This window comes from Crocodylus porosus, unplaced genomic scaffold (genome assembly GCF_001723895.1).
Source record: "Crocodylus porosus isolate Cpor-Errol unplaced genomic scaffold, CroPor_comp1, whole genome shotgun sequence".
In the NCBI taxonomy this organism is placed as follows: domain Eukaryota; kingdom Metazoa; phylum Chordata; order Crocodylia; family Crocodylidae; genus Crocodylus; species Crocodylus porosus.
The window spans coordinates 28,909,347-28,937,242 of NW_017728914.1; the positions used below are offsets into that span (position 1 = coordinate 28,909,347).

At 41.9% G+C, this 27,896-nt stretch overlaps 2 protein-coding genes across 5 annotated transcripts in view; both read left to right on the top strand.

Annotated features, from left to right (window-relative positions):
• CUNH5orf24 (chromosome unknown C5orf24 homolog) overlaps positions 1-14,140 on the top strand; it is a 17,584-nt gene extending 3,444 nt beyond the window's left edge. The window contains exons 2-4 of one of the 4 annotated variants that reach the window (XM_019535100.1): positions 9,349-9,778; positions 11,691-11,770; positions 13,919-14,140. In XM_019535100.1, coding sequence (XP_019390645.1) covers positions 9,352-9,778; positions 11,691-11,731 — 468 coding nt within the window. In that variant the 5' untranslated portion in view covers positions 9,349-9,351 and the 3' untranslated portion in view covers positions 11,732-11,770; positions 13,919-14,140. Of the gene's footprint in view, positions 1-9,348 lie in introns of all 4 variants that reach the window. The other 3 variants (XM_019535099.1, XM_019535102.1, XM_019535098.1) reach the window with 3 other exon arrangements.
• Positions 14,141-22,317: 8,177 nt separating this feature from the next.
• On the top strand, positions 22,318-26,844 carry TXNDC15 (thioredoxin domain containing 15). Its single transcript, XM_019535097.1, has 4 exons — positions 22,318-22,721; positions 24,957-25,120; positions 25,211-25,341; positions 26,044-26,844. The coding sequence occupies exons 1-4, from the start codon at positions 22,335-22,337 to the stop codon at positions 26,238-26,240; spliced, it is 879 nt and encodes a 292-aa protein (XP_019390642.1). The 5' UTR covers positions 22,318-22,334; the 3' UTR covers positions 26,241-26,844.
• The last annotated feature ends 1,052 nt before the right edge of the window (positions 26,845-27,896 follow it).

Below are 27,896 nucleotides of genomic sequence, written 5' to 3' on the forward strand. Positions count from 1 at the left end.
TAGGGTCTGGAACCAGCTTCCAAGAGAAGTGGTGCAGGCTCCTACCCTGGGGGTTTTTAAGAGGAGGTTAGATGAACACCTTGCTGGAGTCGTTTGACCCCAGTACCCTTTCCTGCCATGGCAGGGGGTCGGACTAGATGATCTACTCAGGTCATTAAGAAACTGGGGGACTAGAAACTATGACAGTCTCAACGTGGCAAGGAAACCTCTTTGCTTTTGCTCTTGATACAGTCTGCATAGCACATTGGTGAAATAACACCTGATGGACCTCTCAAGGCACATACCCATTTTCTATACACCGGAAGAGCAGGGCTACCTTGTATGCTCTCTCGTATGGACAGAAGCAAGGTGGGGGGAGTCCCACAGGCCTTAAAATGTGTACTGGGGAGGGAGAGAAGGCCTCAGTCTTCCCTTCAGCCAAAATGCCTAACCTCCCTCACTGACTCCATAGCCCCCATTATAGCTCCCAGATTAGAGGGGAGAGGCAGAATTGACATTCATCTACATAAAGAGGGGTCTTATGGGTCATCTGGAGGAGCAGAGGAGGACTCCAAGGAGTCTCAGTAAGTAGAGTACCCCTGATGCTAGCACAGAAAAGAGAAAGTGGGCCTGATTGTCCTTACTCCCAGCCTCCACAGCCACAGCCCCAGAGCTTTCTTGCCCTGTCCGATCTGCTCCATCCCTTAATACCTCCTGTGTGCACTGCATGTGCAGTTTTTCTTTTTGAAAATAGTTTGGGCATCTTCTAACCTTTCTGCTGTATTCAGATAATGCCTTGCCTGCAAAAGCAAAACAACGAGCCCTTGACAGAATCAGATTATAATGAGATTTCTTTCCTTTTCTTTCTTTTTTTTTTTTAAAGATGTCTGTCATGGATCAGATTCGAGGTAAATCTGCATGTGGGTTAAATTCTGGTTACTGCAAGTCCCACCCAGTTTATTTGAAAGCTTGTAGGACAGAAAGCCGTTTGGTTGCTGTGTCTATGCAGGCACAGTGTAATCTGTTCAGTTTTTGTGAGTTAGGTTTATTGCAGTTTAGAGAGCTCAACTCTTTTAATACAAGTTTTAAATATTGCTTCCCCACAGAGGTGGTGCACAACTTCACCATGAAAGGAAAGAAAGAAATTGGTAGAAAGTGTCAACCTTTAGGGAAGTTTTTTTTTGGGCATGGTGCCAGATATCAGAAACTTTTGGCTCAAATCTGTTTGATTCTTCGTAGTGCCTCTAAGATGCATGCCGGATTGCACGGTGATCAAGTAAGCATGTGGATTTTGGAGCACTGTGTTGATCTTTTAAGCTCAAGAACATTTTCACTTAAACTATAGCAGAATTGCTACTTTGCAGTTAATGGAAGAACTATGTGATACAACAGTCAGTGAAAGGACTTGTGTGAAGGTGTTATTCATTCTTGCAGAAGCAGATCTTGTATCATCGAACGAGGGACTGCAGTTGTAATTTTGGTGGCACTGTTGACTAGGAGTTCCTGAATTATTTCGTAGTGTTTCTTAGCATTCAGCACTGCACATGCTATCCTTTCTTCCCCTGTAAGGGCATCCCTATGGCAGTTACAGCAGTTCCTTGCATGGAAAGATAAAATTGAAATTTAATATTTTGTTGCTGTTTTTAAGATAAGTTAGCAGTTTAGATTAAGGAGTAGTGACCATGTGGTGTAACTATGGGTCCTTAGGAACTGCTTCGTGATCACAGTTGGGAAACTTTTACTTGTCTTCAGAAGTAGACCATGTTTAGTGTGTAGGCTTAGATATTCTGGTTTATGTTGTAACAGGCCCATATATACATTTTGCTGAAGGTGGAGGTTGAGATTAACAGGTAGCTCACGCAGATATAATAAATAGTTAGAAAATAGTTAAAAAATCCTAGGGAGAGAAAGCCCGACTTAATTTATATGAGTACTTAGGATAGGCGATTGTTTCTTTGCATCAGGATGTCCTTTTCAGGGGTTTATTTGTATGTTGCAGATGAAGTAGAAGAGTTCAGAAAACATGGTTAATGTAGACACAAATTTGTACTTGAACAGCTTTTCTAGCAGGGTCCCAGAAAATTCACTGTCTATGCCAAGACCACATTATAAAATCTCAAATGTTTGTCAGCATCGGTGAAGTTTCTGTTTACAGTCTGGAAAGCCATAGGGTGGATGGTCTGCCAGGTATTGTTTTAACTTTTAACTCCTGTTTAGAATGGGTCTTATCAACATTTAAAAACATTGGCTTTAAATCAGCAAAAAGACTTCAAATATTGCTACTGGTAGTGGAAGTGAATTGGTAGTTTCCCAAACCTTGTTATAGTGCAGACAGGACTATAGGGCAGTTCCCTTTCTCGCTTCCTGTGTTAATGATTGTCCCATTGAGCCACATGCATTGTCTATGAAATAATGATTAACTACTTATTTTCAGTGAGAAGCAAGAAGAATTTCTTTGGGGGAGTTTGAGATTTCAGACGAGCTTCAGGACACGAGGTGGACCCTTCCTCAGGTTTGGGAAAGAAGCAGATCTAGATTGAGCTAAGTGTTTTCAGTAGTCATTTACAGTTTCCCATCTCTGGTGTTGAATGTATTTTGGTTTTGCCCCAGCAGCAGTGAAACCTGACTAAGAAAGAAGAAGGTACAGTGTTTTATTACTGTTATCAGATATTTTCCTATGGTTTGCCTTATGTTACATGGTTTAGATGGCATTATTCTTAAAATCCCTGTCTGTGCTGTATAGAGGAACTGATTTCAGCATGATTTTTCAACATATTTTCAGCCAGTGTGTGGGCTGGCCCATAGTGATGAAAGGGAGTCCTGAAGTATATTAGTGCCTTTAAAGCAATTTCATGCACACAGGTATTTGGGAAGTTAATCTGTTTTACCATTGCTGAGGTTCTTGTTAAGCTTTTACTTTGCCCTGGTAGTTCATGTTTTGCCACCTCTAGTTCATAGGTTGGGAACTGTTACTATGCCTGCCATTCACAGCTGTCTCTCCCTGTCAGGGGAAGTACACAAGTCTAGGGAAGATGGTCCAGTTCCCTGCCTCCTTCACTGAGCTTCCCTTTGGCACCAGGGAGGAGGCTTTAGGGCCACCCATTTTTTTTTTCCAAACTCCCTACCAACAAAATCACTTCTACTTGATAGACAGACACAGACAACACTTGGTAGTCTTGTAATCTCTAGTGTAAAGTCAGCTGCTGACTCTGACCTCAGTAGAAGTATGATGGAGATTGTTATGACAGAACAATTAAGGTTGCATTAAAGGACTTCAGTAGGAGTTGCAAACTAAAATATAGAATGTAAACTTTGCATACTGCATGCCATTTTCATAGCGTGATTAAAAAATTGATTGATGTGTGAGAATAACAAGCGTTCAAAAAACATTCCTGTTGGCAGTTGCTCAGTTGATTGTCTCATCTTTTTTGGATCCCCCTTCGAAACTCCGTGAGCTGTGCTTTGCTTCTCATGTACCAGTTGGAACAATATCAGCTGGTGTCAAGTGCAGGCTGTACAAATCAGCCAGGCTTTGTTTTATAGACAGCATTTTCTACAGAACATCTTATCACTTTGCAGTAATGAAGGCAAATATGTAGGAGAAGAAATTGCAGCATTTAGTATATGTTCATGAGTGAGAACTACCTGTAGTTGTTCCAGAAAGAAGGTGGATGTTGGAATCCATGACAATCCATGATTGCCTCTTGTAGACATCCTAGAGGAGGGATGCATGGCAGAGAAGAAAGTGATGCTGGGAATTTGTCATTGACATTTCCCAGGAGGTGACCCCCATGAATAACTCCTCAGGCCATAGTTCTCTCTGATTGGTTTCATTTCCTGTATGATGTTGCTCAGTGGAGCTGAGCTTTCTGTGTGACCAGAAGCAGGGCCTTTGAGACAGGCAGGAGATCTCTGAATCATGCTGCGGGCTGCAGCCTGTATTCTTCAGTGGTTAAATCAGAAATTGAAAAATGTTGTTACTCTAAATCTCCGATATCTCCATGTATACAATTACACATGCATGTACTATGTTAAACAAGTAAGGAAGGGTTGATGTAGGTATTAGGAAGTAGGGAGTGCCCCAGCTGGAGCTGATTACAGCTACTGTAAATGGATGAAGGACTGCTGGGGAGAGAAGGTCCTTGGAGAGAAGACTGTCTGTACTTTTCTGAACTTGTTTGTTGCCAAGTTGGAGAGGCATTCCTGGCCAGCCAAGTAGACCCAGTAATCGATTGTATGATTGAAGTCTGGCTGCATTAAGCTGCTTATATTTCTCTTTTGCCTAGAAGGAGGCAAAAGAACATGAAGGAGGACTGGCTTAGTCTGCCGTGCCTTTTCTATACTACAGAAATGTGCTGTATTTAAGGACTGCTCTTCATGTCCACATAAAAGCCAAGTGGTGTGTGTGTGTAAGACATAAATATCTGACTATATACCTTTACTTTAGCTTTGCCTTCTGTAGGGTGAAATATTGCCTTGATTTGAGCTGTTTCAGCCTATACAAGCTTAATGCCAGAGTGGATGGTGCTCAAACAGATGTAATCACATTGTCTTCCTGCTGCAGTTGTAGACTGCACAAATGGCCCTTTCAGATCTCTCAAGAATCACTGTACCTGCCAGTATCTGTGTAGTAGATACCTAGAGGTTATTAAAGCCGAAAAGATTTAGAAAACTGTTAATGTAGAACTGAGGAAAAATTGCAGTAATTCAAAATAGTGTTATGTGGCTAAGGTAAGCAGAGTGGACAGTTTGTGCTGAATCAGGTATGTCCAGTTAAATTAGAAATAATTATTTTTTTAAACTGTAAACATGGCCTTTAGTAGCTAAGAAACAGACACTCCATTTGGAACATCAGAGACCAGTGCACTGTTTTATGGACATGAATTAGAGCGAACTTCAGTGGCATGCAGACAAAAGTGCTAGTGCATCTCTGGGGATTTTTACCCTTTGCATCTCCCGTAGAAGTCTCGCTTTGTTTCTGCTTTATTACCTTTTAAAAACGAGAAAAGAAAAGCTTTGAAAATGTAAGGGTCTTTCTCTTTTAATATGTGAATTATTAACATGAAATCTGAAATTGTTACAGTTAATCATAGAAATACAGGCTATTAGAAGATTATTGACATACACAACAGTTGCTCTGCAGTATTGATGGGGATTTGTGGCAATGTGCACAAATCTGTAAAATTTGTTTTTCTTTGGTCTCATACATTTAAAAACCAATAAAACCAATTTTAAAGGCTAGGCATCAGTTGGCACTCTTTGGTTGCAGTCTTGCATGCCATGTTTGCCGCTGATTTATAAACTGCTGAAAACTGGGTTTTATAATGGAAACAATGAATAATTTATTAAGCAAATATTTTTGCAGCATTCAGCTAGCTGTGTAACTGGTTAAATAGTGTACTGTTCAGAATATTTTTAGATTAGCTCTAATGTTGTATTTTAATTTTCAAACTGTATTCAAAATAAAGTTGATTGTTGTTAGAGTTAAATGCTATATGGTGTGCACAGTATGCAGAGGCAAGGCTGTGGGTTTTGTAATCCAGCGACAGCATGGGTATTTTTTACTCTAACTTTTAGACTCCTACTTGAGCGTGATAGGTACTGGATACATTTTTCATGACCTGTCTACACAACTTGCCATCACAGATTATGCCTTTGAATCTACAAGCTTGCTGAAATTATTTTTCAGGTGATGGTCTCTCTGGGTCAAGGATAAAGTATTGAAAGGGAAATATGCATTGTGAGAACACATACTGTACCTGCCTTGTTTTCAAAGAGATGCTTTTCAGTGCTGTCAGATGCAGTACTGGAACATAATATGGATATTGAGTAGATACATGTCTCTGGTAGTTGTGGGTAGGTTAAAAAAAAAAAAAAAAAAAGTAGCCCATTCCATTATTGTACTCCCAAGTTGAGGCCCAGTGTGTTTACTTTGGGACATCAGGTTACTAGAAAAATGAGTCCAACTGAAGGAAGATGAAATGAAAGCAGTACACATAACAACTGCTTTCAGAAATGAAAACAATGAGATGTGTTCAGTCTAGAGGATGAGGAAACAAGGTGGATAACTGTCTACATATACCTAAAGGGATGTGTTAAAGACTGCCGAGTTAGTTATTCTCATTAGGTAGAACAAGAAGGGATGGGATGCAGCAGGGAATATTTTTAAAAGGAGAAATTACCATACGCAGCATTTGGCAATGGAAGGCTGCCAAAGCAGCATTTGGATTTGGCACCACTAGAGATGGTCAAAGCTAGACCTGGCATTCATTTAAAAGAAACATCACTCTCTGCTCATCTGCAAAGGAAATGTAAAAGTTCTATTAAAATCGGCACTGTTCTCCAAGACTTCTGGGTTCCATTTGGTTCGTTTGGAGGACCTGGACCTCTGGTAGTATTTTCAAAACAATTTATTGGGATCATGTAAAAAAAAAAAATGATCGTGGACCAGGCCTATGGTCGTAGCTGAAAAAAACAGTACTGTATAGCCTGTATGCAGACATGACCTTTGCAGTTCATCCTTGTCTCCCAATCATGAGACTGCTGTGCATTGGTCTGGTTCTTAGTAGAGGTGCACCGATACATCGGTTCCACATTGGATTGGCACCAATATAAGGAAAATTGACAGTATTGGTGAATGGCTTTTTTTGGCTGCTGTGGCTGATAAATGCCCTGTGCATGGATCTGGCCGCAGCCCAGCACACAGGTAGCCAGGAGTGCAGCCCAGCAGCTGGGTCTGACTGGTAAGTCTGTGAGGGAAGGTGTAGCGGAGGGAAGGGGCGTGGGGAAGCAGATCGAAGGGAGGGAGGGAGCAGGGCTGGGGAAGGGACAGCTGGAGCGGGGCATGGGACAGAGCAGCAAGAAGCTTGTCTAGAGGGAGGGTGGCTCCTGCCACTGCACGCACCCTGGGAAGGCACGGGACCATGTGTGCCTGGATGAGTCTCTGCGAGGGGTAAGGGTGGGCTGCTGCTGCAGCCTGGGGCTGGGGTGGTGCTGGGCTCTTCCTGGTTGGGAGCTGGGCTGGGCTGCACTCAGGGTGGGGAGCGGTGCTTGGAGGGGAGGCTACAGGGGAGCTACGGCAAATTTTGGGGTGGCTGCAAGCCCCTCCCACAGCCCCTCCCAGCACTGCCACCAGCCTGAGCACAGCTCAGCTTGGCCTGGCCCAGGTCTGACTGGAAAGAGCCTAGTGCTGCCCCAGCCCCAGTTTGCAGAGGCAGCCTGCCCTCGCCCCGTGCGCACATCCAGGGGCATGCGCCTCCCTCCCTCCAATGTCCTCCTAGGGTGCATGTAGTGGTGGGAGCCACTCCATCCCCCCTGCACCCTTCAGATGAGCCACTTGTGGCTTCATCCCATGCCTTGCCCCAATTTAGCTGGGCAGCACCTGCCCCAGCCCCACTCCCTACCTTACCGCATGGGCCCCCCCATGCCTCTTCCCTTCTGCCACCCCTTCCCCCCACAACAAACTTATCTTCCCATTGCTGCTGCCCATGCTGCAGGGCTGCATATCAGCAGTTGGATCGATATTGGCTGTTATGGCTCATTAAAAATCAGCCATATTGGGTCAAAATATCTCTATCTGTGCACCCCTTAGTCCTTAGGCAGAATTTTAAAGCCAATTAAAGTTTGCTTACAACAAGTCAAAGTTAACAGCTGATAATCAGTGAAGAGTAAAGGTGTCCAAGCCTACTCCTAATGTCAGATTCCAGAGGCAGGAGGATAGATGGTTGGTGCAGGACCTGCTATTCCTTCTCCACTGTAGCGAAGTGATCCTTCTGTGCTGGTTATACTATAGCTCTGTTTTCATATTTGCTCTTGGTGTGATGCTGGCAGATCTGATCCTGTGTCTTCAGGTGACGTACAAAACGTTATTTCACACAAGGGGAATAAGGCATGTGGAAGGATGACACATAAGATAGGATATATCAGCAGGTTCCCTGAGCCATGGACACTCTTTACTTATTATGGTTAATCTTCTCCCTTTGCTGCATTCAAATTTATTAAGGTCAGTGCAAGTCCATGCACCTCACACAAATGTGCGTGAGGTGCAATAAGAAAATTACACACTTTAACTCACCACTTTACAGGGCTAAAATGCCCATATCTATACCTTTTTCTTAGTACAAAGTCGGTAGGTTTGTTTCTGGGAGTTTTCTGAATCTCCACGTGTTTTGTGTTTTGTTTGTTGTGATTCTGAATTTGGGCGTGAGAATTTGATGTCTGGTAGCATGTATTTTCCCTCTGCTTAGCTCTGAAAGTGCAAGTTTCATTGATTTCTCATGTGCTGACATTTTTCTTGGTGGTGTGATAAGTAACTTGAGATGTGCTTGTAGATGGAAAATGTACTGGTAGAAACTGATGTGATTCTTTTTGTAAAAGTGCTGAGCACCCATTGCTTCCACTGCCTTATTGCAAAGACTATCCTAAGAGGATGATCACAATCTTTTAAAGTAGACTAACATAAATCACAGCTATGAAAAAGCTGTGAGCTCTCCTGATTCAGCAAAAGGTTGTTTGCTTCAGCTAGTGGGTATCTGATAACTTTGAAGTTGAGTCCTGTCACTGAACCGAGAGAAAGCAAGCTTTTTCTTGCTTTGGTTCTTCTTTTCAGTCCTAGTCTGCAACCTGCTTAGGTTTGGGGGAGAGCGGGGTGGGGAAGAAATGAAGTAAAATCACTGCTTAATCCTCAGTCTTTGTATTGGGGAAGTTCTTCCAGCGAATAGCTTCGGTATCTGCTTGTGCTGAGGTTTCAAAGCTTTGGAGTGGAAGGAACTGTGTGGGCTGGCTCTTGACTATTTTCAGCATTGCTCACAAGGCTCTAGGCAGTAGCAATAAACCTGATCAGCTTGTTGATTTTCCTCTCCTGCTGTAGAGAGCTGTCAGCTGAATGGCTCTGCTCTTTCTATCTGCTGAATCAGGAAGATACGACTACGGTGGTTTTTGCTTGGTTTATGTTGGATAGCTTACTGTTGTGACCATAATAGCTAGAATTTAGATGAGTTTCCCCCTGGAGAAATATCAAAATTACTGTCTGTGTGATATTTCAAGCCCTGATCATTGAACTTCTGTTGTTGATTTCTTTAATGTGTTTTTGCATTGTTTGTTTAAATAAGGATTTTTTTCTGGGTTTATTTGAAGTCTGTGCACAGAGGCTGAGATGCAAAGCCCCACCCCCTCCAAAAAAAAAAAACCCAACAAACTTGTTTGGCACCCTTTGCTTTTTGGAATTTGATGGATGTCTTGTTGTGACTAAGTGTTTGGCATTCAAGCCAATTCAGACTAATTTTGGGGAGCCTGCATAGCTATTGGAAACATGATTGCTTTCCTGTTGAATGTTATATTTATACATGTTTGTCTCCTTTATTTTGGTAGAAAATGATGCATCCTGTTGCCAGCAGTAATACAGCTTTCTGTGGGACTGGCAAGAGTTCTTGCCTTAATGAAGACAACGTGAGAGCCACTGACCAGTTTGATTTATATTCCACACAGCAAAGCAAATACAGCCACGCAGTCAGCCACAAACCAATTGCATGCCAGAGACAAGACACGTTAAATGAGTCGCACTTGCAGACCACAAGTGGCAGGAATATAGAGACAAAAGATGAACTAAAGAAAAAGAAAAACCTTAACCGGTCTGGCAAACGTGGAAGGCCTTCGGGGACCACAAAATCAGCAGGGTACCGAACCAGCACAGGTCGACCCCTTGGGACCACCAAAGCAGCTGGATTTAAGACAAGTCCAGGCAGACCCTTGGGTACAACTAAAGCTGCAGGATACAAAGTCAGCCCAGGGAGACCTCCAGGTAGCATTAAAGCTCTATCACGGCTTGCAAATCTAAGTTATACTTGTGGCAGTGCAGCTTTTCCCTATCCTATGGTGCGTAACATAGGAATGCATGTTGCTGGTGATGAAACTAGCAGCAAAATCAAACAACCCAATGAGTGAAAGAAAGGAGTTAGGTAGCAGTTCCTCATTAATCCATTTCTAAAATGAGTCTTGACATGTTTTTCATTTTTTTTTTTAATGTAATATTTCCATGACTTCGGCTTTCCAAATTTTATTTTATTTCTGTTCAGTGTCCACAGATGCAAACCAGTAATTTTAAAGGTAACATTTGAAAGGGCATTGGTATAACTTTGTGGGGTTTTTTTAACATAGGTTTTTAAGAAAACTCCTAAATGATGCCCTCGTGTGTTTATTTAAAGTAATGCTTATGTCCTGAATTTCACCTTTTACACTCAGACAGATATAATTGTGTGATTATGCATAAGCAATTGAAATGAGGAGGAAAGCATTATCTGACCATTGGCTCGTGAAGTAAGCCTTGGCCACATTAAAGAACTTATCCAGAAGAGTTTATAACTGCTGAAGCAAAAGAACTTGATTCAGGACTACTTTATCAGTAATGACTCTGGAAGTTTTGCAGTTCCCGCGTGTTTTTTTTATAGGAAGGAATAGAGAGCAAACTAAATTTTCCACTTTTGCTGGATCTTACACAGACCTCAAATGTTTATAGATATTTTGAAACTTTTAAAAACTATTTTTTTTAAAAGTGCTGATTTCAGGCAGTTTTTATTTGCTGAGTTGTAGCAGTAAGTCCGTTTTCACTAATTTTCCAAAAATGTATTTTGAAAATACTAAATAACAACATGGAGTATTTATACAGCGCTTTACATCTTTGCAGCGCCTTACGAACATGAAGTAACTTGCCTTTAGGCAATGGCTGATCTTTTAGTTATACTCCTTTACAGGATTCCACTGCATAATTTTAAAATGCCTAAGAGTGCATATACCAAAACTCAAATGCTTCAATATAAATCTGTAATATTTTATAAGAAACTACAAAATAAGTACTGTTCATCCTGATAATACTCTTAATTACAAATTATGTTCTGACATCTGTAAATACCTATTTAATCTGCTTTTTTTTAAAATTGTATTAATTTAGGATGTTTACAAATTACACTTTTTAAGTAGACACTGTTGCCAAGTTGTCAGATTTAGTGTTGGCAGATATTCCAGGAATATAGCTATCCCATTATTTAACACTTATACTCTATTTAAATTATGGGAGCTTATGATTCTACCAAAGGACACCATTTTCATGATTCATAATATCCAACTTTATGGTTGGTACAAACAGTATGTCGTTTACTGCATTGCTAGGCCTCAGATGCAAAGCAGTCTGTAGGAATTCATCTATGCATGCAAGCTGAAAAAGTATTTCATTGGTTAACTATAAAGACCTTTCCTGGCACAAGCTGAGACCTTTCCTGCTTCCAAAAGAAATGTTCCATTTTCAGCTGAGTGTCTTTGATTAAAAAAGTGTGCGTGTATATGTGCACACGGGTGTGTATTTTTTTATATACATAATATATATATAATATATATATGCACATACCTGCCTATACTTGGAAAATAACATTCCTCAATATTGCATATTTTCTGGAAGGAAGTTTACATAACATTTCAAATATAATTTAAATTATAATACATTTTTAGCTTCAAATGCCCATGGGGGGGAATATGTTATGTTTGCAGATTTGGGGGAACAGAGAGATTTCAGGTTAAGTAAAGCTTGTGCTGAAATTCTCTACTATTAATTTCCTGTTAAGTTAAATGCTATTCTGGCCTGCTGTCATTTTGTTGAAAACTCTGATTTCAGTAATGACAACTTAAGAAACAGATGTCATGTTTCATACCTTTTTTATCAGGAAAAAAGCAGCAAGCCTTCAGGTGTTCCAGTGATGCCTAACACATAATGAGCTGGACTTTATGCTGTACTTTACAATAGGTGTGTTGCATTTTTTGGGGGACTGTGTATGCACTGGCAACTAAGACATTGAACCTCAACAGTACTGGATGGCTCCTTAGTCTATGGGTAAATTAATGGCAGCTAAACTGCTACTAAAATATAGTTTCTCCACGCTGAAGCTATGAAATCAGTCGTATATTCTGTTTCTCAACAAACTCAAAGTATGAAACTCTTAGTAATTTTTCTGAGAATGGTTTAACTTCTGACACACAAAATGCTAACATGAGCTAATCACCCTCAGGATATGTGTTGTATTGGCTGTTTATCAGATGATTTTTTTTTCAACAAAAGGCTGCTTTAAACCCTTTCCTGAACTCTTCTTGGAAAGCAGTCCTCTTCAGCTGAATGTAATAACTACAGAAGTGTCATGCCACGCTGGCAAGAAACATGTTGCATGTCACTAATGTATCTTCAAGTAACTCCACTACTTACCTTCTGTTTATCCTGCTCACCTGTTTCATTTTGCACTTGTGCATCTACTCAGTGGTGCTGTGCTGTGTGTCAGGAGGTAATGCAGGTGTATTATTGTTCTCCTAGTATAATGAATTTTGTATTCAAGTATGCTGATGAAATAATGAAATCGTCTAAACAATTTATGTTTATTACGGTGTTTATTAATTAGATCAGATGAAATATAACCCCAGTAAAAATGATGAACATTGTCAGTTTTCGTGAAACAATGAACGTAAACTAGAAAACTGTGTTCACAGAATCTGGAAAGGGCCTCTTGGCACCCTGGATTTTAAGACCAGAAGTACACTGCTGGGCATTTCCTGATTCTGGTTTATTTTATATTTGACTATAGTTTTTGTGCCATGCTGTGAGGGGAAAAAGAAGTCAAGAAGTCAAAGTGAAATATGAATGGAATCTTCAGATATTTTTGCTTTGCCTATATATAACTTGTGCTTTTTATTTTTCCTTTTTCCTTTCTTTTAACCCTGTCTCTTGTCATGACAAACACTGAAACAGCATGTTTAATGCCTAAATTTTGCTGTTATCAGTGGGAAAACTGGCCTTTTTCCCCATACTATGAAAACATTATTTGCAAAGTAAATGGCTAATTTTATACTATGTACCATAATTCTGTTCTTCATAAACTAGAATTACTGTTATGTATTAACACTGTTCAGAAAATGATCTGTACATCATGTTTGTGTGTTAATGATTTCTTTTAAGTATCAGATTTCTATTATGTCTTATTTATACATACGTGAAACCGTTACCATCATTAAGGAGTAACAGCAAGCTAATACAAAAGCCACTGTTTAAAGTGCATACAGTAACTTCTATTTGATTTCTGATTGCATTTAAACTCTAGAACCAAATACTTTTGCTACTGTTTTTAAGTCTTGCACTGGACATTTTCAGAATACTAGCAGCACGGTTTGGCAGGAAAAAGAAAGATGGCTGCCATCAGACGGTAGCTAACTTTTAAACCTGTGGTGGTATTTTTCAACATCAGCAGTTGGCTTGGTCATTTAAGCAACAGTCTTTACATGTTACATTTACTTCAAATTAATCAAAGAAAACATCAAAACACATTAAACATCTCTTTTCTGAAGTGTGTTTTCGTTTTGCCAGAAAGATTTTTCTTAAGCGTTCAGTCAAGACCCTACCAAACCAAGTCATTAAGAAGTGATGTGTCTGAGAAAAGAATCACTTTGATCTAAAATACATAAAGTAATTCTGATCAGAACTTCACTTTTTTTCCATTTTGAAGAGCTTTAAAAGGCAGAGCAATTTAAGGTTATTTGTCTGTTGGTTTCATTAGTTATGACTCTGCTTTTTTGTTACTATATGTACAGTAATGTTTCATACTATCCCTATAGACCATTACAAATAAAACAGTTGCAGTTGTAAAGACTTTGAAATGCAAACATTGTTTCTGACCACAAGATAAGTTTGTTCCTCTTTTATTATAATGCATATATTTTAACGTTGCTTAAATATATTTATGAACTCTAGTTAGAGACTAGAGCTTTTTCTTTGCATTTTTTTCCAAGTAGGTAAATCTTTTTTATGAAAAATATGATGATGGTATGATCATTTTTTAGGAATGTTATGCTCATTGCTTGGTAATTTGGACCACTTTGATTCTTTATCTTTTACAATTTTGCTTTTCCACAGGTTCATTTTGGAGGAAACAATTACCCATTAAGTAACTAATATCAGCACCCTGCCCTCTGCTGTAAAAAGCCTGATTAGATACTGTGTATGTTTTTATGTCCATGAACTTGAGCTACTCGTGTGCAGTTATGTGTATGGGAATGGAGTAGTGTTCATGATCTGTATTTACATCATCATATGGATGTATATTTATTAATAAAGTCAGTACTTTAAAACCAAACATTTTATTATCTGAACTTGTTTGCTTTCCTTTTCAAGCTGGAGCAAAAAGATTGTGAATCACTTTTCAATAAGGCTTTGCTTTAACTCTCCTGTGAATACAGTGATTTTGCTTGCGTGCCTGCTGCATGACAAAGCATAAATGGCTTTATCTGAAGACTGAACAATCTGAAGATTGAAAACAAAACCAAAAAAACCCCTTAATGGCATCTGTTTCTCACCCTCCTTTCCATGTGTGTGGCGGAGGTGGCACTATAGGACTTTTTATTTTCTCAGTAGAGAATAAGTTAAATGGTTTCTTACACTTGTAATCGGTAAATCGCCAGGTATGGGGAATGTTTGGCTTGTTTCATGAGTGCCAGAAGATCTGCAATCTAACCCCCCTCCCCACTTTTACTGCAAGTCTTCAGCAAATAGAAATATGGTGTAACTCTTTTATTACTGACTTGAAAATATAGCCGGTGGAATTTTCTTAAGGTATTCTTATGTTGCTGGTGAAATTTGCCAACAGTGGGCGTCTTATAAATACACTGATGTACCAGAAGCTCTGTTTGTACCGGATGTAAAATTATCTAGTGAACTGTTGGTATCCTTTTTTTAATTCCCTTTCCTCCACTGCAGATGGACACTGGCTTGTTTTTGTGGGGTTTGTCATCAGAATGAGGCTGGACGTTTTAGCTTTTTGTGGGTTTGGGGCTTCTGAAACTGAACTGAAAAAGTAACAGCTAAAACCAGAGCACTGAAATGTCTGTCTGCTACTTCAAATAAACAATACATTACATGGTCTTCAAAGATACAAAGCAAGGGGAAGGAATAGCATGTGATGGGTGAAACAACTTAACTAGCTTCTCTTTCAGAGTACTGAAAAATTAATTTGAAAGTCATATGTAAGGAGAAAGACTTGGATTATCTGTAGGCGGACGATAACTTTCAGTCTGAAGAATAGCTATAGAATTAGATGGGTAAAGTCATCTTCTCTGTGTGAGATACAACACTTGCATCCTGTGCTTGCCTTTATAAAATCTTACAGATGTGTTTCTAGAAGTGCCATGTGTGTTCCTGTGACCTGGCTATGTTCCTATTTAATTTCATTGATAGAAAACCTCTAAAAGTATCTTATACCAAATCCCCTTTGTGTTGCCCCTATGGTTTTTGTTCATTATGGGGCAAGAGGGTCCGTGCTTAGTTATGAAACTGCTGTTTGGACTTCTAAAACCAGAACAGATCTTTTCAGAAGCTATAGCCCAAGTTTCTGCGTGAAGAACTGTAACAGCTTTCACTTCCTTCCCCCACCTCCCCTCCAAAAAATCCCCAGAAAACAAACCCTTATGCAACACCAGGTTTTATTGACTTAAACTGGTCTGGTCTAAGTGCTCTGGCTTTCAAGGCATTTGGATATATTTAGAACAGGTGAATTAGACTATAGGCTGTCTGGCACATATTCTATGGATCTGTTCTCAGATGTACTTAAGGGAAAATAGGTTACTCTTCATTTTTCATGAAACCTTTAAGAACCCAATAAGAAGTCATTCATAAATGATATCATATCACAATACTGGCTTTTAAGCTGAGCTAGGAGCTACTTTGCTACTTGTGTGGCTATTGTGTTGTCTGTGCCACATAATGAATTGAACAATAAGAACTGCAAAGCAATCTGCTCCTTCAGTATGCAGGCAGTGTACAGTGCCAGGTGCAGAGCTGCTGATGACAGAACCACACTATGATTTATTCATGGTGAGAGACTCCAGGATTGTCAGCTTTTTGCCACTGCTCAGAGCAATGTTGGAATATCTGCTAAGCGATCAGGACATCTTGGGGGAGTTATCTAGGTGGCGATTGTCCCTTTTTCTATAAGAATGTATTTTGGTGTGTGATGAGATACCAAAGTTGTCTTTGGGCCAGAGCTTCTTTTTGTTACGCTTCTGGTCAGTACCTAACCCCGATCCCTGTCTGGGGCCACAGCAATACAAAAATTACAGTGAATCTCTGGAAATAGTAAATGTTATCAATGCTTTGATGGCTGGGCAGAGCAGCCGTGTACACAGACAAACAAATTAAGAATGTTCCGATGGTCAGTATTGAAATTGTATCGTTAGAAACAAAGGCATGACTTGGAGAGTTTGCATTGCTTTGTTTGTCATTTCCACTAGGATAGTTGCCTGTGGTTCCATGTATTTGTTTTTTTTCCTATTTGAGAGGGGCGTGTGATTTGACAGGAAACTCCTGACTTCTGAACCTGACTCTCGTCTCTTCTGTGGCCTTGAGATAATTCTGCCTCGGTTTTCCCTTCCATAAGTGAGGTAAAAATGTATGTCAACCTTGCAGGAGCATTGAAAGAACTTGTTAAACTTTTAAAAAATGCTTCAGAGTTGACAGTTTAGAAAACTGGTACAGTGTTATGCTGAAATTGTTAAAATGATCCAAAGCAGATCTTATGATGCAGTATGTAAGTGGGTGGTCTCTGCTTCAAGTGTTTTTATTAAGTGTGCATAGTTCACCTATCCTAAAAGAACATGAAGGTTGTGAAGTCGAGCATTCAGACTGACGGCCATGCAAACACAGTTGAGTGCCCCTGTGCATGTAAGTCTTTAGTTTCATGATTGTACATTTTTCCCCCCACAGGGACACTGGCATCGTTTATCATATAGGATTGCCCTGGATTAGAATAAATCTAGGTTTGATAGTGAGGAAAGTTGTTGTCTATAGGGGGCCTGCCTCATTTGTTGCAGAAGTTGGAGTGTACCTAATGAAGACTGCAGGAAGGGGTAGGGTATGGTGATCAAATGCTATCCAGAATAATTGGATTCTGTCCCTCTTCTTGCCACAGCTTTGTTTTGATGCTAGGCAAGTCACTTAGACCACATGCCTCCCTCTCAACCTGTCTCTCTCTTGTCCTTTCCCCAGAGCTGGCTCCTTATCCTAGTCCCATTGTTTTACCAGTCTAGTCCTATTCTTTACTTCTTGAAGAATCTGTTGGATGTGGGAAGAGTAAAGATGGGAAGACAGTTGGCCCCTAGCTTCTCATCTCAATCTCCTTCCCTAGCAAGTCCAAGTTTCAGCCCTTTAGAGTCTATGCTAGTGCTAGTTCCTGATTCCTGTTCCCACAGCTTGTCCTCCAATCTCTCTCCTTACACATGGTCTCCTGCCAACACCACAGGTTCCCATTCTCCACTGCTTTCCAGTTCCCTCCTGAACTCTGTCCAGCCCAGTGACTTCTTCCCGCTGGATTTCTGTGTCCAGTCTAGGTGCCCTAGGCAATGGCAGGACACCTAGACTCTTCACTAGATCTGTTTTCTCCACCTCATTTTTCCTCCCTTCTGAGTCCAAGTCCCTGTCTCCTTGCCTAACTAGCTTCAGTCCCTCTGCCACCTCTGGTCCTTGTCCTATCTCCGTTCCCTTCTCCTTAGTCTACTGGTTCCCCATCTCACTTCCCTTACCCAGACAGTCCCAGACCTACTTTCCTTCCTCTGCTTGCCAAACTCCAGTCCCAGTCTCTTCTTACCAAGGCTCCTTGTCTCTATCTGTTCTCCCTTCTGTTCCCTCCTCCGTTGCTTGTCCCATCTATGGTTTACTTCCTCCTTTATTTTGGGAAGTCTCACCAAGGCAATGAGACAGCTTGGATCCTGGAACCTGGCATGGCCCACAAGAGCCCAGAGCTGTCATTGCTGGATGAATTCTGCTCAGCCCATGCCAGGAACATGCACACAATGAGCAGAGCCTTGAGGAAGTTTAGCTCTTAAAATATCAATAGTATATACGTGTGCCAACTGCAATTTTTCCAACTTGCAACTGAGCTACATTTTCACAGATATTCAGGGGTGTGGCAAAAAGCTCACACTTATTTTTCACCTCCTTGTCCTTGTCAGATTTTAAACCCCTTCTCTAAACTACAGGCAAGTAAATACTTCTAAAAGAGAAAGGTCTTTGAGATTTTTACTATGGGCTAAACAAATTATTTTAGGAAATGGACATGTCTTTTTTTTCTGGCTGAAATGTTCCAAAAATTTCAGCCTCCGACTGACACCACAGATGGAAAATTTCAGGCCAGGTGGCTAAAGTTTGGTAAAGTTATAAACAGCATGAAACAATGGAATGTCAGGCAGTCTTTATAATACGCAGTGCTACAAGACTTGCCTATAATATGCCGGCACAGGGACAGTAGATCTCTTCTGACTTGTTTAGATATGCGCTGAGTACCGACAACTTTTGGAATGTGTTGTTTGGTTTCTTAATGCAGATTCCGTTATGTAATGTGAATGTATTTAAATTCACATATATGCGTAACCTCTGAGCCTTCCCTTGGGATGGAGGGATATTCAACTAGGTTAAAGCCCGCTAAGATGTCTTTTTGGCGACATGTCGAGGCATCTGTTGTATTGAGGGATTGAAGTATCAATTCAACACTATCCGGTACAACAGTTACTGAAAGAATCTGGTCTCTGGTGGCAAGGCAGCTAGGTACAGGAGGGAAGGAAGTAGCTCTGAGGATGAACATTGTATTCACCTTGTCCAAGTTTGCAAAGGTAGTAAGGGAAAAAGGATCATTTCCTGAATAACCCAGGTTCAGGCTGGATTTGTTACTTGTGCATCTCTTTCAGCACTGGGGCAAGGACAGGAAAATTTTCCAAACCCAAGGAGTGGTGTCTCTGGGAGTCGCAAGCTAGGCAAGAGGTTATTTACGTTCTTTGCATATACATCCAATATCTTGCCTGCTTTTTTAGGCTTTACATAGCTTATTTTCTTCTAACTGTATCATGTATGGTCTTTAAAATTACCAAACCTCATTTACCTGTCTTGTGTATGCTGGTAATGATTTCAAGGAATATTCAAAATGATGATACAAAAGGGAGGACTGCAGTCAAAAATGCTACTCTGTTGTGCAAGAAGTCTAGCATAATTGACCATTATGCTTTGGTTTCACATTCAAAGGGTTTTTTCTAGGGCAGAAGGAATGCTAACTCACCGGCTAAGTGAGTATATGAAGGTGCATATCTATCCTGCCTTCTAAGAAAAGCTAAGCCACTAGATTTCTCTTTACTGTCAGCTTGAGGGTCTGCAGTGTAGCAGATATGGATTGCCTTGCTGAATTTGGAGAGTGCTTGTCTGTGTCCTTTCATAGAAGTTTAAAAAACAGGACTCTATATAGTTGGCTCACTGTTTTTAAGCTATTGTTTAGCGATCAGGATGGGACATGAATCTATGCAGCTGTTCTGCTGAAACCAGCATATACCAGAATTTGAAGACCAGAAGCCACAGAGGTTTGAGTCATCCTAGTTAAAGGATTTATAATGGGCTGGAAAATTAATAAATGCTTTCCCTAGTATTTAAACTCATTACATCTGGAGTCAAGTACTATGATACTGAGCTATAATGAAACAAGCTTGTGGAATACATTACATATTGTTTGTATTAATTACCACACAATCATGACATCCTATCATTCTCAGAATGACCTTTCTCTTGGTACAGGAATTTGGGCCTTATCTAATTAAAGTCAATAGTAAGATGCCTCTTGGCCTCAGAGCAGCAGCAGAGCCACATATAGCAAGTGCTTATACTTCTCATTAGTGTAGCATGTGCTCTGGTACATGCTGTATTAAATGATTGTTGGTGGTTCTGGCCCTTAATTGTGTGTAAACATAATGCAAATAAACTAATGCAATTGCTATTTTTCCATGGTGACGTAGAAATTAGGGGATTTTCAAGCTAGATCAAAGCTACCTCACAGAAAGCTTTGGTACCAAGGAAGAGATTTTCTGTTATGTTTTTGTTCACTTTGCAATGTCTGGGAGCTAAGAATTGAATGCTAGGGGTTTACCTGCCATGCTCTGTGTCATTAGGCAAGTTGTTATACTTGTCAGGAGGGATTTTATGATACTTTAATATTTGAAAACTAAAATTACTATGGGTGATAACTTCATTAATATGTTGATTAGCTCAGATTGTGTTACCTTCCTCTTTCTGCTGTGAAATTATAATCCTGCATCTTGCCGTTGAAATGAAAATTGCAAATATAGGATCGTAGGAAAGTAGGGCTAGAAGAGACCTCCCAAGGTCATCTATACAACATTCATTTAACATCATATGTATGGATGTGACAAAGATGACTTTGCTTCAAAGAGGGCGCATGTACATGAGATCCTGACTGTGCAGTAGCTGAATAATATTGTTCAGTAGCGTGTCACAGCACTAACATTGCTACTATGCTACAGTGCAGTATTATTAGGCTGCTGTGCGGTAGTGTCACTTAAAAGGCATTTGCCAGCACTACTGTGCAGTAACTCCAATTACTGCACATTTATTTAATACTTGATTATGCAAATACTAAATAAAAGCACAGTAACCACTGTGCAGTAGTGTCTTGTGTAGATGTTCCCAGACAGTGATTCACGTCTAGTCCCTATTTAGAAACAATACTCCTTGCATACCTGTGCCCACTTATCTTGAGGCAATAGTTTTGAGACCTACAGATTATAGACCAGTATGCTTCTCTGTGCAGCATGTGTTTATAAGATAGTTTAAGGCCATCATGTGTTTCAATTAAAATAACATTAGTTTATAAAAGAATTCTGTAGGTTCTGAAATGGCCCCTTGCACTTAATTTACAACAGGTGAGATTTTAGTGAAAGTTCAACTAAAATAACTGTGTGTGGGGATGTTATTTAAGTAGTCTTCTGATTTGGTTTAGGAGAGAATACTTGCAGGAATCAAAAGTTCCCCTGAGCCATGGCCTGAGCCCAAGACCACCTCTGTTCTACAGCCTCCCTGAGCCCCAAAGAAACTAATTTGCCTTGCTTCTTTTTCCCCTATCTGTAAAATGGGGTCAATGTGACCTATTTCTCTGATGCCTGAGAGGATTCATCGGAGAACATCTCCAGAGTATTGTGATAATAAAAACACTGTGTTCGAGGAAGATAAGACTCCTAGTTCTATGAGGAGTCTGCCACCTGCTGGCTGGAACGGTGCATATGAGCACGGTAAGTGGAGCTGCTGTGGTCTGCAGGCTGAGCCCAGGCTGGGGGTCTTTAAAAGGGACACTTTGTGGAGCTGTCACAGCACTCCCTTAGAACACCTGCTAGTTTGTCACAGTCTTGAAGACTTGGGTATAACTAGCACAGCTCAGTTTCATCTGACAACTCTGAGACAGTGGTTTTCAACCCATGGTCCATGGACCCCTGGGGGCATGCAGACTGTCTAACGGGTCTGGAAAAGTTGACTATGATCAATCAAAAGTACGTGAATAGTCACACTTGCAAGTCAAAGGGGTCTGTACATCCAGTTGAAATTTTTGAGGGGTCCACAAATGAAAAAAGATTGAAAACCACTGCTCTAAGAAATAGGGTTTACTTTTTTTTCCCCCCACTCAGCCTTCGTGGCCTGCTATTTCATGGGAGCCAACCATAAAACTCCTGCATTGCAAATCTTGTGGTGTGTAATCCTTGACTGTAGGGTCACAGCATAATTTGTAGCTGGAAACGTTTTGTCTTATTAGACCTTGAAGTTATTCAGGCATATTTTTCTCTTAGCATTGCTGCACCTGACCTCTACATGGCCTGGTGCTTAGTAGGAGGCTTAGCTCAGAGTGGTACCCAGGCTTCCCATGTCGGGGTGGAGAACCCATAGTGGATGGCAGTGATCCTGAGATGCTGGAAAGCCGTGTGGAAAGTTACTTAAGTCAAGGAGGAGCAAAATGTTGGGGAACTTGAGCGTCGTGACAGTCTGCAAGAGAAGAAACCAGATGGATGAAAACGTCAGAAGCTGGAACAGGCAATGATGTGTCAACCATGAAGTGAAGATGATGATAATGATGATGACAAAAGGTTATAAAAAAAAATCAAATTAATCTTCTGCAGCGGGTCGAAGTAGTCCGTCACGGTTCCCGCACGGTGGAGCAGGTGCTCGTCCTGCCCCGGGGCCGTGTCCTTGGGTCTCGCTGGCCCAGGTGGTCCATAGCACTGGGCTGGTGCTGCTCCACCCCTTTGGCCCTACAGCCCGGGACGCAGCAGAGGGAGCGAGGGGTGCTTAAAAGGGGTAAGTGCGGCTCCGCGGTCCACCTGGGGACCTATACGCTTCCGCCCGGACCGAAGATGGCGGCGAGAGCCTTTGCCCACAGCCTTTGCGGGGTCGCGCCCCGGAAGCGGAAGCGAGTGCGCTGCCCCCGGAAGCGGCGGTTGTCCGTGGAGACCAGGCCGCGAGGATGCTGCTGTGGGCGGCCTGGCTGGGCGCGGGGCTGCGGCTTCTGGCGGCGGCGGCGGCGGCCGAGGAGCCGCCGCGCTACAAGACGGCGGAGATGGCGGACGCGATGCTGGGCGGCGCCGCGGCTCCCCCGTTGCTCTCGCTGCTCCCCGCCGGTACCTGCGACGCGGACGCGCCGTGCGAGGCCAGAGACAGCCCGCCGCCGCCGCCCGAACCCGAGCCCGAGCCCGAGCCCGAGCCCATCGTGGTGCTGGAGACCGTGTTGCCGCCATGCGCCGCCGCCGCCGCCAACGGCACGGACGGCGGCCGGGCACCCAAGGTGGCCTGCGAGGAGCGCAGCGGCCCCGGCCCGCGGGCCTCCGCGCTACACGTCCTCAACGTCTCCCAGGTGGGCCGCGGGCCTCCCCCCGCTCCCGCTCCGCTCCTCCTTTGGGGGGGGTACCCGTGCGAGGGTCTCCGGGCTGCGGTTCAGACTCGGCGGGCTGCGGTGTAGCGCTCCACCCGAACGTGTCGGGGATCTGGGCAGTAGCCGTGTTGGGCTAGAGGAAAAAGCAGTGGGGACTCGTAGTAGAGGTAATATCTTTTATTAGAGCAACAACACTTTGAGGAAAAAAAAGTCTTTAATTGCAAGTTTTTGGGCATGGACACCCTTCGTCAGGCATCAGAGAAAAAGCTGTAGGAGTCTTTGTGGGTAGAAATTCATTCGTTTGTTCATGTGGGCAACTGGTCCCTCCCGGGTCTGGGTGGGACAGGGGGGTGGGTCCCCCAGTGGTGAAACCAGAGCTGAGTGACAAAACCAGAAGTGCGTTTCCACTGGCACTTCTGGTCTCGCAGGTGGCGCACCCTGTGCGTGTCACCAATGTTCGTTTGTTTGTTCATTCAGGGGTGCAGGTTGTAGCAATGTTGGTCTAAGGATGTGAGCATACAAGGCTCTTTGGGTGAATCTGATCTTTTTTTATTAGACCAACTTAAATAGTTGGAAAAACATTTTCTTAGCCACAAGCTTGTTAAGAAACTATTTAACTTGCCAGGTTAAGAAACTTGCTAAGAAACTATTTAAAAAAACCCCAAAAGTGTGCTGAGAATTTTTTCCCGCAACTATTTAAGTTGGTCTAATAAAATATATTGGATTCACCCAAAGAACCTTGTCTGTCATTCATTCATTCCTTCATTTCTACGTAGAACTTTTACAGTCTTTTCTCTGATGCTGACAAAGGGTGTTTATGCCTGAAAGCCTGCACTTAAAGAATTTTTTTTTTTTTGCAAATATCTTGTTGGTTTAATAAAAGATACCACCTCTTTCCACAAGCTCTGATTGCTTGACCCAAATGTGTGACATTACCATTCCTTCCAGCTTTTCTGCTCCGCCCCCCCCCGGGCTTCCTTAAAACTTTAAAATTAAAAGAGATTTGTAATGTTAAAGTATTAGCTGTGGCAATGGTTGAAATCTGAATGATTGATTTGTTTCTGAGAAGCTGTACTAAAATATCAGTGGAATTTGAAACACTAGGCATGCGTGTAGGACATCTATGAAGCAGTCTGGCTAAAACCTTTTCATCATGGGAGTATCTCCTTAAGCTGTTCCTGTTCTCAGGAGGTTACAAGAGGAGTTGTTCCTGTTAGATCCCAAGGATGAGTGCTAACTAACTGTTTAAATATTTGGGATGTTAAACCCTCAGCCCACCCCAAAAGTGGTAGAACTTGTTAGGGTCTGTCTCATTCACATTTTATTCCCCCAAATGCGAGGGCAAGGGATGGGCTTGGAAGAGAACATGAACCTGTTCACTTGAATGCCTTTGGTTTACTAAGGTAGACAAGGTTCTTTGGGTGAATCTGATATCTTTTATTAACACAACTTAAATAGTTGGAATGTTTTTTCTTAGCAAGCTTTCCGGTTTAAAAACCCTTTCTCAGGCTGAGGAAGCATCTGCAGTTGGTGTGTGCTCTTCCTGGGTGGAAGTTTTACTTTGGTTTACCAAGTACCTCCTTGTTTACTCCCAGCCTGCTTGCCTTCTGCATTGCTCTGTGATTCTCCAGTGAACACTTCCCTGTTCTGCTCTGTCCTCAAATTTCCCTTTATCTTCTGGCTCTTTTGCTTCCCCTGCATTGCACAGGCTTTTGTCATCTTGGAACTTTTCCTTTTGGTTGTTGTTTCTTCCATTTGTCTATAAAATGGACAACTGTACTTCCTTTTCCTCTCCCACATTAGCTCCCTGTCCATGCCAGGGCCTGGATTTTCACCTTCTGGAGAAGGCAAGAGGTAGTTGAGCCCCACTTTGACGAACAAAATTTGGTTTGTTATTAAAAGCCAGCAAACACAGCCCCTTAGGGAAGGGAGCAAGGAAAATAACTATTGCATTTGTTTTATAATGATAACCCCAGAGTATTACTTGATTTCCAAGGAGAGTCCTAACTGAGAAATGGGGTTAAAAGGAAGGGAACCACATTCTGTTTATCAGAATCATTAAAATGCTACTGAAAAGCCTGTTCAGACTTGCTCCTAGTGGTACTGCCTCACCCTCCTGAATGCTACTAGATTATGCACTGATGGAGAATAAAATCCTGTTCCATGTTTAATTGGCCCTTCTTTTTTCTAATCTGCTTTCTTTTTCTCCTCTCACAGGACCTGATGGAGTTTTTAAATCCAAACAGCAGTGACTGTACAATGGTCCTGTTCTACACTCCTTGGTGTCGTTTCTCCGCCAACCTGGCTCCTCATTTTAATTCTTTGCCTCGAGCATTTCCAACTCTTCGTTTTGTGGCACTGGATGCATCTCAGCATAGCAGGTAGCTTCATCTAGAGTCTGAATCAAAAGATGAAAACTGTTTTTCTCAGGAAGTAAATACTATCGGTTGTTACCTATTTCTTTCCTTCAGTTTATCAACCCGATTTGGAACTGTGGCTGTTCCTAATATCCTCCTTTTCCAAGGAGCTAAACCTATGGCCAGATTTAATCATACGGATCGGACCCTGGAAACATTGAAGGCATTTATTTTTAATCAAACAGGTATGTAGAGCTGTGAGGGTGAGGGTCAGCTGTAGCCCCGGACTGAAATTGTATTATGGGACCCATAAAAATGTCTTAGGAAATTTCTTCTGACTGTGAGGGTGATTTCAGGGAGGGGTAGAAGCTAGGAGTCCATCTGTAAAAAGCAGTTCTGGTTGGGGCTATTGTGGGTGGTAGTCAACTGGAGAATTTGAGTAGAGAGTAAGCACCTTTAACCAACAAAGCCCTGAATTTATTGGGAATAAAAGTGGACCTGCCCAGGAGGGGAGAGAGCCAGATGTCTTAGGGTCCTTTCCCTGATAGGCAGCAGGTTGGGCACGTATCAGTCTCAGTTCTTGTGTTGGGGGCAGTAGGAGGATGAGAACAATGGGCCCTTGGCCCTTTTTCCTGTTGTTGGGAAGTGCCTGCCTGGGCTCTGATCTTACTGGGATAAGGCTTCTCTTTTTCTAAGACATGTTGCCCTTCTGAGTGCGGAGGATGATGCACTAGTGACAGACTGATGGTAGTTACTTATTAAAGGAGGATGGAGGTTCTTTGACCTTTGCTAAGGGTCCTGTGGCTATATCGACTAGAATTGTGTTAAATCCAGCAGCATATTTGGGAATCTGAATACGGTCCACCCCTAGCTAACTCATCATGACATTTAAACTTGGCTAATACTATTGATATTAATCAGTGGATCCTTTTTTCTTGTTCTTTCAGGAATAGAAGCTAAACCTGATGTGGTGGTGACTGAGGAAGACCGAGAGGGCCCCCTACCGAGCATTCTGACAAAAGGAGTAGATTGGCTACTTTTATTTTCCTTACTGTTTCTGGCTAGTTTTATTATGTATGCCACCATTCGGACTGAAAGCATTCGGTGGTTGATACCAGGACAAGAACAGGAGCATCAGGATTAAGTTCCTGAGTTCTCAGAATGAAATGAGGGCACTACTTTGTGCATCTGGTAAAGCAAGAAATCAATTGAACTGAAATGAAATATATTGACATTGTGAATTTGTTCATTATAATCTCATTGATTCACAAAATAGATGTTTTAGCCAATTACTGGGTATGCAGAAGTCAGAAACAGATGGTAATTATTGGTGCAATAAATAAACAAATGGAGGTTCAGAAGAAGAGTGTATTTGTGTAGCTTGTGTAGTTCCTCGCTACCAACAAGGAAAAAACGATAAATTTAATATGTTTAAAGCTGGATGGATAATATAACATTTAAGAGTAATTATTCCTCCATTTAATACTGTCATGGTACTTTTAGGAAGGACTGTTTGAGAGAGGGAGCAGGGAGGGGAGAGAGTGTGTGTGGGGCAGGGGGGTCAAGCTTAGCAGCAATAAACACCTTAAACTTCATTGTGCAGCCAAGCGGAGCAGGTGGTCACGTGCTACATTTGGCCCTGAAGCTAGGTATTATTTACTATTGTGGGTTTACTATGTTCTGTAAGGATTTGCCATTTTGCGCTAAGGATTGTATTATATTTACTTGTATTAAATGTCCTAACTGCTTGTTTTTGTAGAAAAGAATTTACATGCAACTGAAATCGTTCGTTCTGAAATCGTTCGTTCTGGCTGGCATGCAATTTTTGAAATATGGCCTCTCACCTAAACTTAGCAGAACTAATCATGAGGTGTATTTACATTTCCACAAGTGTTTGTTTGCTGTCTTAGTTGGAAAGCCTCACGTAAATAGGGGATTAGCTTATTGCTACTATGACCTATTGTGTTAAATAGGGACCTAGAGTAAGATATGGTTTGTTGCATGTTCTCTGACTACTCGTCTGCCTGAGAATGGCTATTATGTACAGCAGACAGTTACGATAGAAGGCTGAAATGGAGCTAGGAGAGAAGATGGATAGCCATAACTTGTGTTGCCTCACATGAAGCTTGATAGTGCCAGTATGAATTTCCTTATAGTTATGGAGAGTTCAATTAATACTCCTTCTGTATGGGTTTTAAAGAGAGCTGAAATGGGATGGGTCCAAGCTAAAATAACTGAATCTATGACAGAATTGGCGGTTTTGCACAAAAGCTTCTACAGAGCCATTTTTTCCTACGTGAATGATGATACATGGTTAGTTTTCCAACAGATCTGTGCACTTGTTCTGAACCTCCGACCTTTACTCCTGTCTCTGTTTTGTCATTTATTTGTTCTAAGCAATCAGCAGTGTGCCCTTAGTGGCCCCCCCCAAGGGGGGCTACAGGTGTACTTGGTGGGCTGGAGTGGCACAAAGGGCCTGCGGTGTGCAGGGGCAGGCTTAACCAGCTTTCAGTTGCCTCTGCAATATTCCTTTACAAGGGGTGGCAAACCTCCAGCCTGCAGAGCATGCAGCTTTGGCGGGGGACCCTCTGGCTTGGTGAGACCTGTGGCGTTGGAGCCGCAGCAGCACCACGGGAAGGTACTGGTATTGGTGGTACTTGGGTGCCTTGGTGGGAACAAGCCGGGGTGTAGGTGTTGGCTGCAGCCGACAGTGAGGGGAAAGGGTTCCGTGGGCCCAGTGTGCTGTACGTCACTCGGCTGGGCGAGTTAGGCATCCCTACAATAAATTTTTTTTTTTTTT

What these genes read in the sequence shown, in the direction of transcription:
- TXNDC15 (XM_019535097.1), top strand. Translation starts at nt 22,335, where the DNA reads ATGCTGCTGTGGGCGGCCTGGCTGGGCGCGGGGCTGCGGCTTCTGGCG. An exon ending in ACGTCCTCAACGTCTCCCAG is followed by an intron (nt 22,722 to 24,956) that starts GTGGGCCGCGGG and finishes CTCCTCTCACAG; the next exon opens with GACCTGATGGAGTTTTTAAA. An exon ending in ATTTATTTTTAATCAAACAG is followed by an intron (nt 25,342 to 26,043) that starts GTATGTAGAGCT and finishes TTGTTCTTTCAG; the next exon opens with GAATAGAAGCTAAACCTGAT.